The sequence below is a fragment of the Antrostomus carolinensis genome, unplaced genomic scaffold (assembly GCF_000700745.2).
Source record: "Antrostomus carolinensis isolate BGI_N321 unplaced genomic scaffold, ASM70074v2 scaffold4232, whole genome shotgun sequence".
Taxonomy (NCBI): domain Eukaryota; kingdom Metazoa; phylum Chordata; class Aves; order Caprimulgiformes; family Caprimulgidae; genus Antrostomus; species Antrostomus carolinensis.
In genome coordinates, this window is record NW_010300051.1 from 9988 (window position 1) to 24374 (window position 14387).

At 38.3% G+C, this 14387-nt stretch overlaps 1 protein-coding gene across 1 annotated transcript in view; it reads right to left on the reverse strand.

The window, feature by feature from the left end:
• The window catches only part of SYAP1 (synapse associated protein 1), a gene marked incomplete at its 5' end in the record, with an annotated part of 15319 nt that extends 1083 nt beyond the window's left edge, over nucleotides 1-14236 (reverse strand). The window contains 7 exons of the mRNA XM_010162981.2: nucleotides 962-1109; nucleotides 2118-2176; nucleotides 9219-9364; nucleotides 11102-11241; nucleotides 11611-11684; nucleotides 13396-13462; nucleotides 14216-14236. Of these exons, the coding sequence (XP_010161283.1) occupies nucleotides 962-1109; nucleotides 2118-2176; nucleotides 9219-9364; nucleotides 11102-11241; nucleotides 11611-11684; nucleotides 13396-13462; nucleotides 14216-14236 (655 nt within the window). The remainder of the gene's footprint in view (nucleotides 1-961; nucleotides 1110-2117; nucleotides 2177-9218; nucleotides 9365-11101; nucleotides 11242-11610; nucleotides 11685-13395; nucleotides 13463-14215) is intronic.
• Nucleotides 14237-14387: the final 151 nt, after the last annotated feature.

Consider the following 14387-nt stretch of genomic DNA (forward strand, 5'->3'; position numbering starts at 1 on the left):
CAAAAGTATGAGGGAGGAGATGGGTGTTTGATGTGTTATAAATTGGTTAGTACTTCAGACTAGATATGAAGGTACATAATTCCATAGTCCAAGTCAGTAAGGCCAGCTGAGATTTCTCTGAACAAATTACACATTAATGACTTACTGAAACATTTCCATCAAAAAGAGAGATGCAAGGAACTGATATTACTTTTAAAAATTCCTCAAGCTTGGCTATGTATTAGAAAAAAATATCAATTTTATAAAACAAGGATTCAGCAGCATCCAAAAGACACTGGAAGATGAAGTCTGAAAGTTGTATTATGATAAGCATTACACATACAACTGTCTTCATAGTAAATAGTTCATTGTGTAAGGCCAGAGTAACACAATCACAGATTGTATTAACACTTTTTGCGCTGATATTAGTGCTTCTGAATTAAGTATAAGTCCCACTTTATTTCTACTCAGAATTCTCAAAGCTGTTTGTTAAATTTTAACTGTTCCAAATGCACATAAATGCTTACAGCAGAGGCACCTGCAAGCTCACAGTCTGGTGCAAATACTGCCTTTTTAGCTGGTGTCACAAGAAGAAAACATAGCCTGACTTCCAAACACTGTACTGTACCTATAAGGTTGTCAATTAAAGAAAGAAAGATTCATACACATCAGGACCAATGAAAGAGAAAGCAGGGAAAGGAGTGAAAAAGATCTCCACTGTCACTTTCATTAAAGAGCCACATAAAAATTGTTAGGTTCTTTGGATTTAAACTCCTCACAGATAACATCCTGTATAAGACATGTTCGACTGTGTTAAGAATTATCGTTAATTTCTGCAATATTTTATTGCAGGTTGTTTCATGCATTTTGAAAAGTGGTCACAAATCTACTAAATCTACTTTCCTAAACCGAACTATTTTTTTTTAATCAACCTATCTTAGAATTTCTGTATTTAAGGCATAAAAGGTAATAATAGCTTTACCTTCTACTACTGCAGTCTCTTCTTTCTTTTTGTCTAGCACCAGTTGTTCCATTTCTTTCCTTAGGTCTTCCTGATTCAGATTACAGGCATCAAAAGCATCACTCACAAATTCTGACACACCTGGACTTGTAGAAATCTCTTCCTCGTCCTGCAGTAAAATAGTTTTGTATAAGCTTATTGAAAAAGGGGAAAAAAATGTCACCAATTCATACTTCCACTCATGTGACTGCCTGCCTTTTAGATCAGAGTCAGCAAAGAAACAAACCAAATGCATTACTCTGGCAGCTATTTTTCTTTATGGGCTATTTTTCTTTAAGAGTATTTTTGTACAGACAAAAGTGTTACTTTTATTGAAAACGATCAGCTTTTTTCATCCCAGGCTCCTTTTTGCATTCTGGTAACAACTTTAATTCTGTTTTTGTAAACATCAGAAACAATAATAAACTCGTAAGTATTTTAGAACAGTACCTAAGACTAATATTAAGTTTCGACCACAATTCAGTAACAGTTTTCTACATGCAAGTAAGATTAAGAGAGGACTGTTCTTTGGAAATCTTTCTAGCTTAATTTAGTCCACTGCATATTACTGTCAAGTGAATGCACAGCTCTGCTTCTGCCAAGAGTATTCTCTGGCACTGATTTTACAATCCAGAAATGAACAAGGGTCATTATGTGTCTAAGTTAAAGGTTTTTACAGGATCAAGCAAAACTCTTCTTGCTGTTGCAATAAAATAATGTTACTACTGCAATGCATCATTTAGATTTCCTGTACTTAAGCCTGACAACTGCTGAAGAGCTGGACAGAACATGGTACATAAATATATTTTTATGAAGGTATCCCTCGTGTCTAAATACAATACAAACCTTTTACTTAAAACATTTTGGAAATGTCACCTTTCAGAGTAAAAACATGTTTTATTATAATGTGCAGGATACTAATTCAGAGATCCCTCAGATAAAGTACTGCTTTTCCTACTGAAAATGAGTTTGAAGTGTGTGCACTAAAAATTACTATCACAGCAGAAAAGCAGCAGGTTAGGACTATCAGATACTGTATTATTATGGTTTTGTAGCACAACTTACTCAAAAGGATGCACAGTTACTTATTAACAGTTTCACATGCTAAATACCAGATAAAATATAACAGCATTTTTACCTCTTGAGATTTTATTTGAGGCTTTATCGTAACAGGTGGTGTTTTTGGCCGCACTGTTTCTATCAAGAGGGAAAAATAGATAGATTACATTTAGATGTATAAAGATTTAATTTAATCTGCATAGCTATTAAAGGAAATATTGTATTTTAAGTTTTAAGGAATCCTGGTGGTTAAAGGCTGAATTCAGCCATAGGTGAGGCATTTGCAACAATAAAACACCAAAGAAGAAATTTTATAGTCTTAATTAAGGCAAAGGTAGCAAACCTCATTATGACTTCAAACTTAAATCAGGGGAACCCCTCTGCCCCTCAAAACAATCCAAAGAACTACGTCAATAGAAACAGTTGGGAATCTGAAAGAACATCTCCTATGAAACACTTACAGATTGTACCACACGTCATAAAGGTGTAGCCTCTGAGGTCATGAAATCCAGTTACTGCCTATCACAGAAGTTCCCAGAGTCCCCTGGCTGGGCACTACTACTGACACGGGCACTAGTTCACCCCTAAATGCACACGAGAAGAGTGCTCCGCAGCCTCACCTCCTTTCACACAGGCAAAGGAAGTCACTGGAAAACAGAAACCCTAGAAACTGTTCCCAGTTTCCTAAGAAAACTCACTGTGCATTCTGTATTTAGTAGCCTGGTGCTTGGAGGACAACAATTGTTTACAAACAGGGACAGATCTTTTTTCTTGGCAGATCTTCACGCTTGGCAGGTAAAGGAACACCCTCGCTTTCCTCCTTGTGCAACTACCAGGGTAGAGGAGTCACAATAAAGAGCCAGGTGGCTGCAAGAACAATTAACATCCTGGGCAGGCTGTGGTGGTGATGGGCTGCTTGCTTAGCACTTCTATTTGTTTAAACACACAAAGCAGCTCTGAGCTTGCAGCTTTGCTGACTGCAGTGTGCCCAGGTGGACCTTATCTGCTTACTCAGCAGTTTCTAAAGGGGGAATTTTTTCAGGCTTAATTTTAAAAATTAAGATCAGCTCTAATTAAAATAATTCCCTAATTGGTAGCTGTCACAGCTTATACAGCTTGATTACTCAATGCCCACTGCTCTGTCCCATCCTCTCTTCATTCCTGTGGTGGTTTCACTTGGCTAGCAGCCAAACACAACTGCTTGCTCACTTTGCCTGCCTCCCCCAGGGAACAGGGGAGAGGAGTGGAGGGGTAAGGAGACTCATAGGTTAAGATAAGAAAAATTTAGTAATTGAAATAAAACTTAAAGTAATTATATTAAAATAATAATAATGGTAATAATAAAATATATGAACGAGTGATGCACAGTGCAGTTGCTCACCACCTACTGACCAAGCCCAGCCCATTCCCAGAGGAACAACAATCCTGAAAACTGAAATTGCAATGAGCCCAAGTGAGAAAGAGCCCCTCATTAATATACTGAACATGACATTATATGATATGGAATATCCCACTGGCATATGCAAATGATAATCTGGATTACTAATTTTAATATTCCTCACCCCAACCCCAGACCTTGCATCTGAAAACTAGCAAAACACAAAGTCCTTCAACTTCCAGTGACAACTGAAAACATCAGTATGTTATCAGTGTTTCTCTCACAACAAATCCCATACTGGAACCAAAACACAGCACTATTCTAGCTACTAAAGAGAAACCCAGCTCTGTCCCAGCTAAAAACCAGGACACTTCCCCTTCCCAGTCTTCAGAGGATCTGTTATTGCACCCAACACCACAGCCAAAGAGGCTCCAGCACTCCCTCCTCAGGAGGCTGCAGAACATGGCACTAATTCCTTGCTGTTCAGCACCAAGTCGGCGCAGGACGGGTGCCTTAAGCTCCATCTGCTGCTCTCACGCAGCAGCAGCACAGCAGCTCCGCAGTGGGCTACGCATCAGTCTGAGGTGACCAACGTACAGAACCACCGAACACCATGACCACTATTCTGGATCTGCTGGCCTGGTATCATCTCTTCCACTGCTGATGTGCTCTCTGCCCCTGAGGTAACTTCCTTCCCAAGTAAGTAGTTACTCATACCCGAAGAAGGACTAGAACCTGTCATTTTTTTACAGATCTTATATAGCCTCTACAATAGCACATGGAATGTCTTCCATTTGTCCCTTCTTTTTTCCTTTCACATGAACTATGCTAATTTAACTTGGTGAAAACAGCAGGTAAGGAGATGGCAGACAGAGATAAAAATGGAAGGCAATTAATTCTATTTCAATAGATATCAGTCAGCTTTAAGAAGAAACTATGAACATTAGGAAGAATTACCAATAGGCAATTACTTCCAGTTTCAGCCTCCAGTTAGGGAATCCAACCTTCAAAAAGGTTATTTAAACCAAAAATAACACAGATGATTCAATGCTTCCCAATTCTGTGTAATTTTCGAACCAAAACATGTATTTACTACAGTCTGGTAAATGTATCTTTGCCATTACAGAACATACAGTTATTAGGACAGTAAATTTATCTATAAGACCTATAACTGGTCTTCTAAATTATATGAGATCCATAACAGGCCAAAAGACAGTGGGGTTTAATTAAGATATGTTTTCTTTTTAATCACAATGGTAATTTTACTAGAATAACTCTTTGGGTATTATCCAGCAACTTTCGCTTTGACTGGCAGTTTCCACGGGTTTGGATGACTCAAGGGTAAGGGGTTTGTTGTTCAATAGGGTCAGTTGCCATCTCTCCTGTAGACTTGAGACACTTCAATTAAAACACCCACAGTCTGGCAAATGCCAATACTGTACTGTTAAAAGAAAAAGGGAAAGAAAGAGAAGGGAAAGAAAGAGAAGGGAAAGAAAGAGAAGGGAAAGAAAGAGAAGGGAAAGAAAGAGAAGGGAAAGAAAGAGAAGGGAAAGAAAGAGAAGGGAAAGAAAGAGAAGGGAAAGAAAGAGAAGGGAAAGAAAGAGAAGGGAAAGAAAGAGAAGGGAAAGAAAGAGAAGGGAAAGAAAGAGAAGGGAAAGAAAGAGAAGGGAAAGAAAGAGAAGGGAAAGAAAGAGAAGGGAAAGAAAGAGAAGGGAAAGAAAGAGAAGGGAAAGAAAGAGAAGGGAAAGAAAGAGAAGGGAAAGAAAGAGAAGGGAAAGAAAGAGAAGGGAAAGAAAGAGAAGGGAAAGAAAGAGAAGGGAAAGAAAGAGAAGGGAAAGAAAGAGAAGGGAAAGAAAGAGAAGGGAAAGAAAGAGAAGGGAAAGAAAGAGAAGGGAAAGAAAGAGAAGGGAAAGAAAGAGAAGGGAAAGAAAGAGAAGGGAAAGAAAGAGAAGGGAAAGAAAGAGAAGGAGGTTATGCTGCCCTACAAACTTACAGTTTAATACTGCCCATTTGCCTACATATTTAGCTTGCATAAAGGAAACCTTCAGCACTGTAATTGACAACAGAGTAACTTCTATTTGACTAGCCCATTAGCCACAACATTGTCAGCTTTCATTTTTTCTGAAATTGGTTTACTGAAGCAATAATATGCAGAAACAGAAATCAAATAAAAAACTCAATGGAAAGGGGAAGCGTACTGATAGTAAACAGACTTCACAAAGAATATGCTTATTAACAACAGTAAAGAAAATACCTTTTGGCAGAATTTATGTTTCTAATCTTTCCAAATGCAACCTTTTCCTCTGTATAAAGGACTAAATGCAGTATCAGATAAAAGGATAATACTCAAAGATTTATTGTGAGGGACTACAGAAACCAGAGGACAGTCACTACTCTTAATAGCCTAAAATATAATACTTTCAGTTGGTGGAATAAAAAACCCAGAGGAACAGAAATCCAAAAAAGATAAAAATTGCAACAATTAAGAAATCCAAGAAAGAAAGAAAATTGGATAAATGCATTTAGATGACCATTAGGTGCAAAGGTTTATGAAATAATGACAATCCCAGTGACTTCCCGAGTTGATGGCATCTGCACAGGGTAACAGTAAATACAATTTGCTCATAGAAAATAACAAAAATGGGAGCTGAATATGGTGGGAGTATAGAAGTGATATGACGTGAAAACCTAAGTAGGAAACAAGCCTAAACACAGTCTGCACTGAAAGGTAAGGACAAAAGCTTTTGTTATGATGCAAGAGTTAGTGCAGGATATTTAAGGGTAGTTCTTTTACACAAGGAAAGAAAAAAAAAAAAGTCTCTGCTTGCACAAAACTGATCAGTTGTTTCTCCATATAATCACATTTCCTCTACTGCTCCTCTGTTTCTACGGAGAGAAAAGAACATGTTTACAAAATGATGAAAACAGTAGGAAGATTCACTACCATGTAATTCTCAACTTCATTTTTTAACCTGCACATATTTTAAATTAAAGGTACAAAAAAGCCCAAACACAAGCTCTGTACTCCTTTGCTTAAAGCAGCCTTCGGAACTATAATAAGCAAAAGAATTACATCATTATAGTAAACACATAAGTCAACTTAGGCTATTTCTATACAGTTTTTGTCAATCTCTCCAGGGAGGGAACCCTGGTCCCCACAGCCCACTGGTGTGGGCTGGCAATAGTTACTCTCCTCAAAGGCTAGCACACTCTGGAGGGCAAGTGGCCTGTGCCACTTTGCACACATTGGGCCTAGATTTCTTCTGTGCTCCATGTAATCTGCTCGAGTGACGCCAGGAGTCCACATTACTTGGATTTAACTCAGAGAAAACTACCTCCTTCTAGATGGGGACCTTGCCTGTGTTAATGCCTGCACACTCTGAACAGAACCTGAGAAACAGAATGAGACAAACTAACAGCAAAGGCACACACATAAAAAAAGCCTGAGGAAATGACTACAGTCCTTTTTGAAAAGGTATCTTCTACGCAACATGCAAGCCTGGCTCTGTAATTCCCCTTGTAACCTCCCCTTCACCCCAAGGTTCAGCCACCTGTCCAAGGAGCCAAGGCCCAGATGAGTAACCTTAGCTCAGGCTGCGCAGAAAATTAACAAGTTATGCATAAGAGCTGTGAGAAAGTCTGCAAAAAGATAAGAAATGTGGAATTAGAAACGGAGGTAGGATTAGAAAGCTGGGATCATTAGCAGTGCAAGGACTCAAGAGGAAAAATACCAATACAGAAAGATACTCTATCCGAAAGGGGGGAAAAAGAAGCCAACTTGGCAGTGATCAGTTGGTTGTCAGTCAGGCCAGGAGTGTCAACAGGACATCAGCATTAATGGATTTCGTGGATGATGAAAAATTATTGATGATGGGGATATGAGAATCCATTCCAAGGTGCAAAGACTTTCTCTTTCTGCCCAATGCCTACCCAGCCTGCCAAGATTCTTCAGGTGTCTCACCAGAGGTGGTGAGCTACCAGTTATCTTTTGTGTCTTAGCTAGTAATTGCTTTACACTCTTTAAGCTGCACATATTCCTGCTTGCAGAATTTGTCTGCACACAGATAAAGATGCCCAACGGTTCATAAGACTGTCAGTAAATAAGCTGCATAAACTGATCAGTGTAACTGAAGACACCTATGTTGAAGTGGCTTTTTCATTTCAAGGTTGAATCCCAGGTAGTCTCCTGGTCCCCATCTTCCTCCTACGATACACTTTGAGCCTTTCCATGTCCTGCATGCATGTCTGTCTCCACCACCAAAGGAATTCTACCCCCATATCACTAACTTCGTTTGGCCTCAGGCCTAAGCACAAGCCAAGAGCAAACCATGTCAGCTGGCTGGGTTGGCTGGTACCTGTTGTCTTAGCAGGTGAACCAAAGGTACCTCCTACTTCTTTCTGACAAGACAAAAAAGCACACCAAGGACCACTAGTGATCTTGAGCTGTTATAAGCCAAGTACTGTCCTTGTTTTTAGCTGGGACAGAGCTGGGTTTCTTTTTAGTAGCTAGAACAATGCTGTGTTTTGGTTTCGGCCTGGGATTTGTTATGAGAGAAACACTGATAACACACCAGGGTTTGCATTTTTATCATTGGAAGTGAAGGACTTGGTGTTTTTTTAGTCTACAAGTGCAAGATCTAAGGGGGATGAGTAATATTTAAATTAATAAGCTAAACTGGCATTTGGGTAGGCCAATGGGATATTCCATAACATATAACGTCATGTTCAATATAGTAATGAGGGTCTCTTTTCACACAGAATCACAGAATGTTGGGGATTGGAAGGGACCTCAAAAGACCATCTAGTCCAATCCCCCTGCCAGAGCAGGAACCTAAATGACATTACACAGGAAGGCGTCCAGGCGGGTTCTGAATGTCTCCAGAGAAGGAGACTCCACAACCCCCCTGGGCAGCCTGTTCCAATGTCCTGTCACCCTCACTGTAAATAAGTTTCTTCTCAAGCTTAAGTGGAACCTCCTGTGTTCCAGCTTCTGCCTGCTGCCCCATGTCCTATCATTGGTTGGCACCGAGAAGAGTCTAGCTCCATCCTTGTGACACTCACCCTTTATATATTTATAAACATTCATTAGGTCTCCCCTCAGTCTCCTCCAAGCTAAAGAGACCCAGCTCCCTCAGCCTTTCCTCATCAGGGAGATGCTCCACTCCCTTAATCATCTTGGTGGCTCTACAGTGGACTCCACTAAACAACCCCAGGCTCCAGTACAGGTTGGGGAATGATCTAATAGAGAGCACCAGGATTTTGGTTTTGGTTCCGGATTGTCGCTCCTCTGGGATCATTATTTGGAAACAGGTTGGGTTTGGTTGGTGGGTGGTGAGTAATTACACTGTGTATCACTCATTTGCATATTTTATTACTATTATTATAACTATTATTTTAATATTATTATTATTCTAAGTTTTGTTTCAATTGTTAAATTGTTCTTATTACAACCTACGAGTCTCCTTACTCTTGCCCTGCAATTCTCTCCCCTATCCCCTGGGGTGGGTGGGGGGGTGGAAATGAGCGAATGGCTGTGTTTGGCTGCTAGCCAAATGAAACCACCACAAGCACAAAATCTAATCTCTTCAGATTTCCACTCTTCTGACAAAGTTGTCTGAAATTGGAAAATGGCTTAAAAGCACTAGAAATCCCCTCTTCCTACATCTGGACAAACAGACCAAGTATGATGAGAGAAGCTCTGATTTTGAAATCCAGGACAAAAATTCAATGTCACCTGGTGTATATGGTCAGTATGCACGACACTAACTTAGTGTGCTGTGCTAAACCAAATCCTTTCCATACCTTTCAGCTGACAATCCTCTTCTCTGCCTTTGTTCTCTTCTTTTCCTACTGCTTGCTGTTGAGCTGCGAGTGCGGTGAGTTGTGCAGACTGTTTAATTAGAGACACCCTGTAGAAATAATTTCTCCAGAACACCTCCTCCTTTACGCTAGAGAGAACAAACAGATTTTGATTACTGCATTTGGAAATATGGTTCCTTTTGCCATCTAGCAATGAAATAAAATTAAATATTCACAGGGAAGGAATAGATGTAGCTGCCTTCTAAGTAGAAAATTAGAAATATGAGGTATTAACACCATTTTAAAAAATCCATCATTATAGAAGTTCTTGATCTCTTACAGGACAGTTACAATGGACTTGAACAGATAATAATAATAATGATGACGATGATAATAATGCTATTTCTTCAAAAAAGCTTAACAGCATGCAGCAATACATAATTTGGAACAATATTATGCTGTTCCATCTCTCTTGCCAAATTATGTAAACAAACTCAACAAGCCAAATAACCCTGTTCTCTTCACTTACTCTCTAAAACCCACATTCTGCTGTTGTCAAAGTATAGTCTTCTACATCTTCCCTACCCCTCAGGTGGAACTGGAACATCTTCTATCAATAGGCAGAAGCCATTCCTAGTTTGCAGCAGAACTATTTCACTATCTTCACATCTTCCAGCATGTCCACAGGACCTTCAGTAACTAGAAATTGCCATCTTGGAAATGACCAGCTCTGATACATGTGAGACTATCCCATTTCTTGGGTACCATATCCCTCTGGTTGTCTTCCAGCTAGCAAGAAAAGACCCAACTTTAACCCAGAGAGAAGAGAAGCTAGAAATAGCAAAGCCTGCAGGAGGAATGTGTGGAGGTCAAGAAAGCAAGCAAGCAAGAAAGCAGAGAGTGAAGTTACCTTCCCGCCCTATCAAGCAAAACAGTGACTACTGAGACTAAGAACAGAAAAAACCCTATTAAGCAATGGGGTAGGATAGGCAAGGATAGCATGATGAGGGGCTGAAGACAAGAGCATCAGAGACAGATCTGATGAAGAACCAGAATATGGGCAGAGCTTTAAGACTGACAGCAACAAAGAACAGCAGGGAAGCGGGTAAATAAAGTAAGTAGCTGGGAAGGTTTATAAAAGGAGATTTAAGATAGAAAAGCACACAAGGAAAGATGTTTTCTTTCCTTTTTCCATCCTCAAACAAGAGACTAATGTTGAGAACTCCTACCTAACAAGAATGCTGACCTGTGAAAAACGCTTAAGGAGCAGAGTTTGGGACTGGGCAAGGAAGGAGAACAGCACTGAAATAAAGCTGGGATCAAGAAGCCATAAACATGCCATAACTGCCAGGACAAAGTCTTTATGACTCTTTTAGTTAGGTCCTCTAGAAGGAAAGGAGTCACAACACAGAGATTTTCCCACTGCCTACTCAGAATTTCTTGCTTGCATTGCTACTGTTTTTTGATACATTCTTTTACCATTTCTCCATGGGGTCTCTGACTATCTCCAATAACCTTTTAGGGGTGTCAGTTATACCAATAGATCTGAAAATTTTTGTTGATGCATTTACCTTTGGGAAAGGGATTTTCAATTAATTTAGAATACTGGACCTGGGAAAATTTAAGGCCTCTCCCATACTTAAGTCAACAGGTCCTTATTAGCTCTGAATTTACAACAGATCTACTTCTGGTCTTTCCTCTAGTTGCTAAACTGCAATGCACACGCAACATTCCCTGCATTCGAAATTAGCAGATATAAAATACAATACAGAGGAAGTATATAAAGAAAGAATGGAAGGAAGTAAAAAGAAAAAGGAGTAATTCACAAATATTTACAGACACATCAAAAGAACAACCATACATAGTTACCAGCAGAAATTACTTACTGTTTGGGAACGAGATCAAACCTCATCCTATTGAGGAGTTGATCTTCTTGTAACATCACCAGTGCAACAGGGTACATTTGATCAAAGTCAAAATTAAACTGCACACCTGCTGGAGGATCCCGCAGAAAATTTCGTTTGTCCTTTGAAGAACATAATTATGGTCATTAAGTGATATCAGAAAAGGGATATCGTATTTCACACACAAGACCAGCAAAGCAAGCCCACTTCCCACATAATTCTATCATATCACAAAGCTGTAAAGGCTTTATAAAAATAAAAAATATATTAAAGATCTGCTTTGGCTCAAGTTGATACTGAAAGAACTGCTTACTTTTGCACATGATCAGTGCAGTGACAGACACATTAAAAGAAGCAGATTGAAAATAAATAATTTAATGCCAGCCAAACTTACTTTGGAGGGGGGGGAAAAAAAAAAAAAAGGAGTTTTAACCTCTCCAACGCAAAAATTTCAAAACTAACAGGGAAAAAAACCCCAAAAACCAACTTACTGCTGATAAGGCCAGTATCTGTTGTTGAATCGTCTCTTCTTCATTGCTGTCTACCCAGGGAGGCACTGCTGCTTCTGTTATTGAAAGGAGGAAAATAATTGCATGTATATTACCAAAAAAAAAAAACCCCAAACCAAAACCAAACCCACCTTACATGAAGTAACATACGCACAAAAAAAAAGCAGACTTAAATCAGTAAGCCAATTAATTGTTCCTTTTTCCTAAATTAAACTTTTGGCACAAGAGAGAAACTCTAAGAATGGATCTTTGCTTATGAGAAGTAAATAAATAAATAAATAAATTCCTGATTTCTGTGACTGTAAAACTAAAACTGTGGGGATTTCTTTGCAGTTTGTTCAGTCAGAACTTGGTGCCTCTTAGTTTAGTTACTTAAGTAGTGCTGTATAACTGGTTAAGCTGCCCGCAGATAGAAATTTTTAGATTCACTTTAAACATCTGAACTTTGTCTAAATTAAGTTTCCAAAATCATTTACTGTTGTATTAATTTTCTAACACCCAGAAGATACCAATTCTTCAACAACAGAGAAAAATAAGTTATAAATTTGTTATAAATTGCAACATTATATATGTTACTCGCATACTCCAGTTCAGCTGATTCAAATATTTACACAGATACTTCCAAAATAGTTCTGTTGATGGTACATAGAGGAAAATGAACTACTGTAGATGTATAAAAACCTATTAATTTCTTCACTGTCAATGCAAATTCATCCTACAGAGACATTATAATGCATCTGTAACATTTAACAAATAAACCTTGTGCGTTTAAAACTAACAATGCTTATTTGCCTATGCACCTGACAACAGCAAGATCTTTCACCCACATGGATTCACATCTGATACTAATGCTTCTTTCAGTCAGGCCATCTGTTTGTTACTCCTTCTTTCATCAATCTAGCTTCCTATTTTCATGAAACTTGCAGAAATATATTAAAAAATGCCAAAGTTTACTAGCAGAGACAAAAAGATAGAAATACAGACAACATGATCACATAAGCAGTCTTGCAAGAAGAAATCAGACATACTAACTACAGGCAGTATGAAAAATCTTATTACAATCCATATAAAACCAGCTCATTTTCAAGATTAACAGTAGAGCCACCAATTATTCAAACTGTCAGAAATTATTGCATTCTGGTAACACATTAAAAGACATAAAAGCCAATGATGAAACACAATGTGAAAAAAATAGGGCTTATTTGAAAAACAAATAGATCCACTGATGCCAATGGTACATGAGTGGATAACTCAAAGGATTTAGATCACAAATAATTATAAAGCAAGTAACTTACGGGAAAGCAAAAGAGCAATTATGTCTTTAATGTAAGCAAAGCAACACCTACAGCAAAACTAATTAAATACTACAGTGCAAACCCTAACCTGTGTTTTTCATTTCATTACAAAAACGGGACATGATTGCTACAGCTCAAAAGGACAGTAATCAGCACGTCTGATTTCAACAAATACACAGGCTCAAGAGTCAAAGCAGTAAGAGATCAGCTTTGCTAGCACAGTGATCTTTGAGTTAATTTCATAAAGCTGACTTTGGTTCAAAAAGCAAATCTAAACCCACTAGATAACACTAATCTCACTTAAAAACATCATCTTCCTATTCCACAAAACGTGTTAAGTTCCGCCATAATGTGTTTCATTAAACAGAGTTTTGACAGATTAGGTTTAGATATAGCTCAGTTATCCAGCTGCCAGCAAGTTTTAGCTTATGTAATATTATGCATTATAAAAAAAATCCAACCCATACATTACCTGATTTTTTTGTCTGTTGCTCTTGGACAAATTTTTTCTGTTCCTTCTGAAAATCTCCAATAATTGTCTAAAATAAAAATTAGGGAACCACAATTAAAAAAAAAAAAAAATCACTTCTCTTCATGCTCACTCTGGAAGTGTTTTCAAATACACTGCAGTACCATATTCTTATACACCTGGTGGCTCTTTTCATAAGTTAATTAAAGGTGTTTCACATAAATCATACATTCCCCTTTACTGAAACATCTGATTTAGCCTTTGAAAGTTTAAACTGTTGTGTACACTTTCAAAATTATATTTGTAGTTTTATCAAGCTCAGAGGACCAAAAAAAAAAAAAAAAAAGGGAAGGAAAATCCTAGCCAGGCATATACACTTCCTACCTTACCATATCAAATATAGACAACCATAGACTAACTGTTTAGACCTATTTAAACATATTTTTAAAGCATTAAGCACGTAAAGATACACAGAATCACACAGAATCACCCTTGGCCCTACACTAAATTTCAGGAAGTTTCAAGAGTTGCCTAACAAATATATGCGTTGCAATAAATCAGACTTGTAAAATGGTTAAGTATGATTTTCAGAATGTCTGTTTAGCTGAAATAAAAAATTTCTCCATGTTGTTGACAAATTTTCATCAAAAAATATGTTCAGAGATATCTTACATTAAATTTAGAATTAAAAAATGGAGAATGGTCTCCGAAGTCAGTATGCCATAATCTAGAAGTAACAATGCAGATGTAGAACCACAGAATTGCCTGGTTGGAAAAGACCTCTGAGATCATCGAGTCCAACCGTACCTGTCCACTACTAAACCATATCTCCGAGCACCCCATCTACCTGTCTTTTAAACACTTCCAGGGATGGTGACTCAACCACCTCCCTAAGCAGCCTGTTCTCTTGCCTGATAACCCTTTCAGTGAAAAAATTCTTCCTGACACCCAATCTGTACCTCCGCTGGCACAACTTGAGACCATTTCCTCTTGTT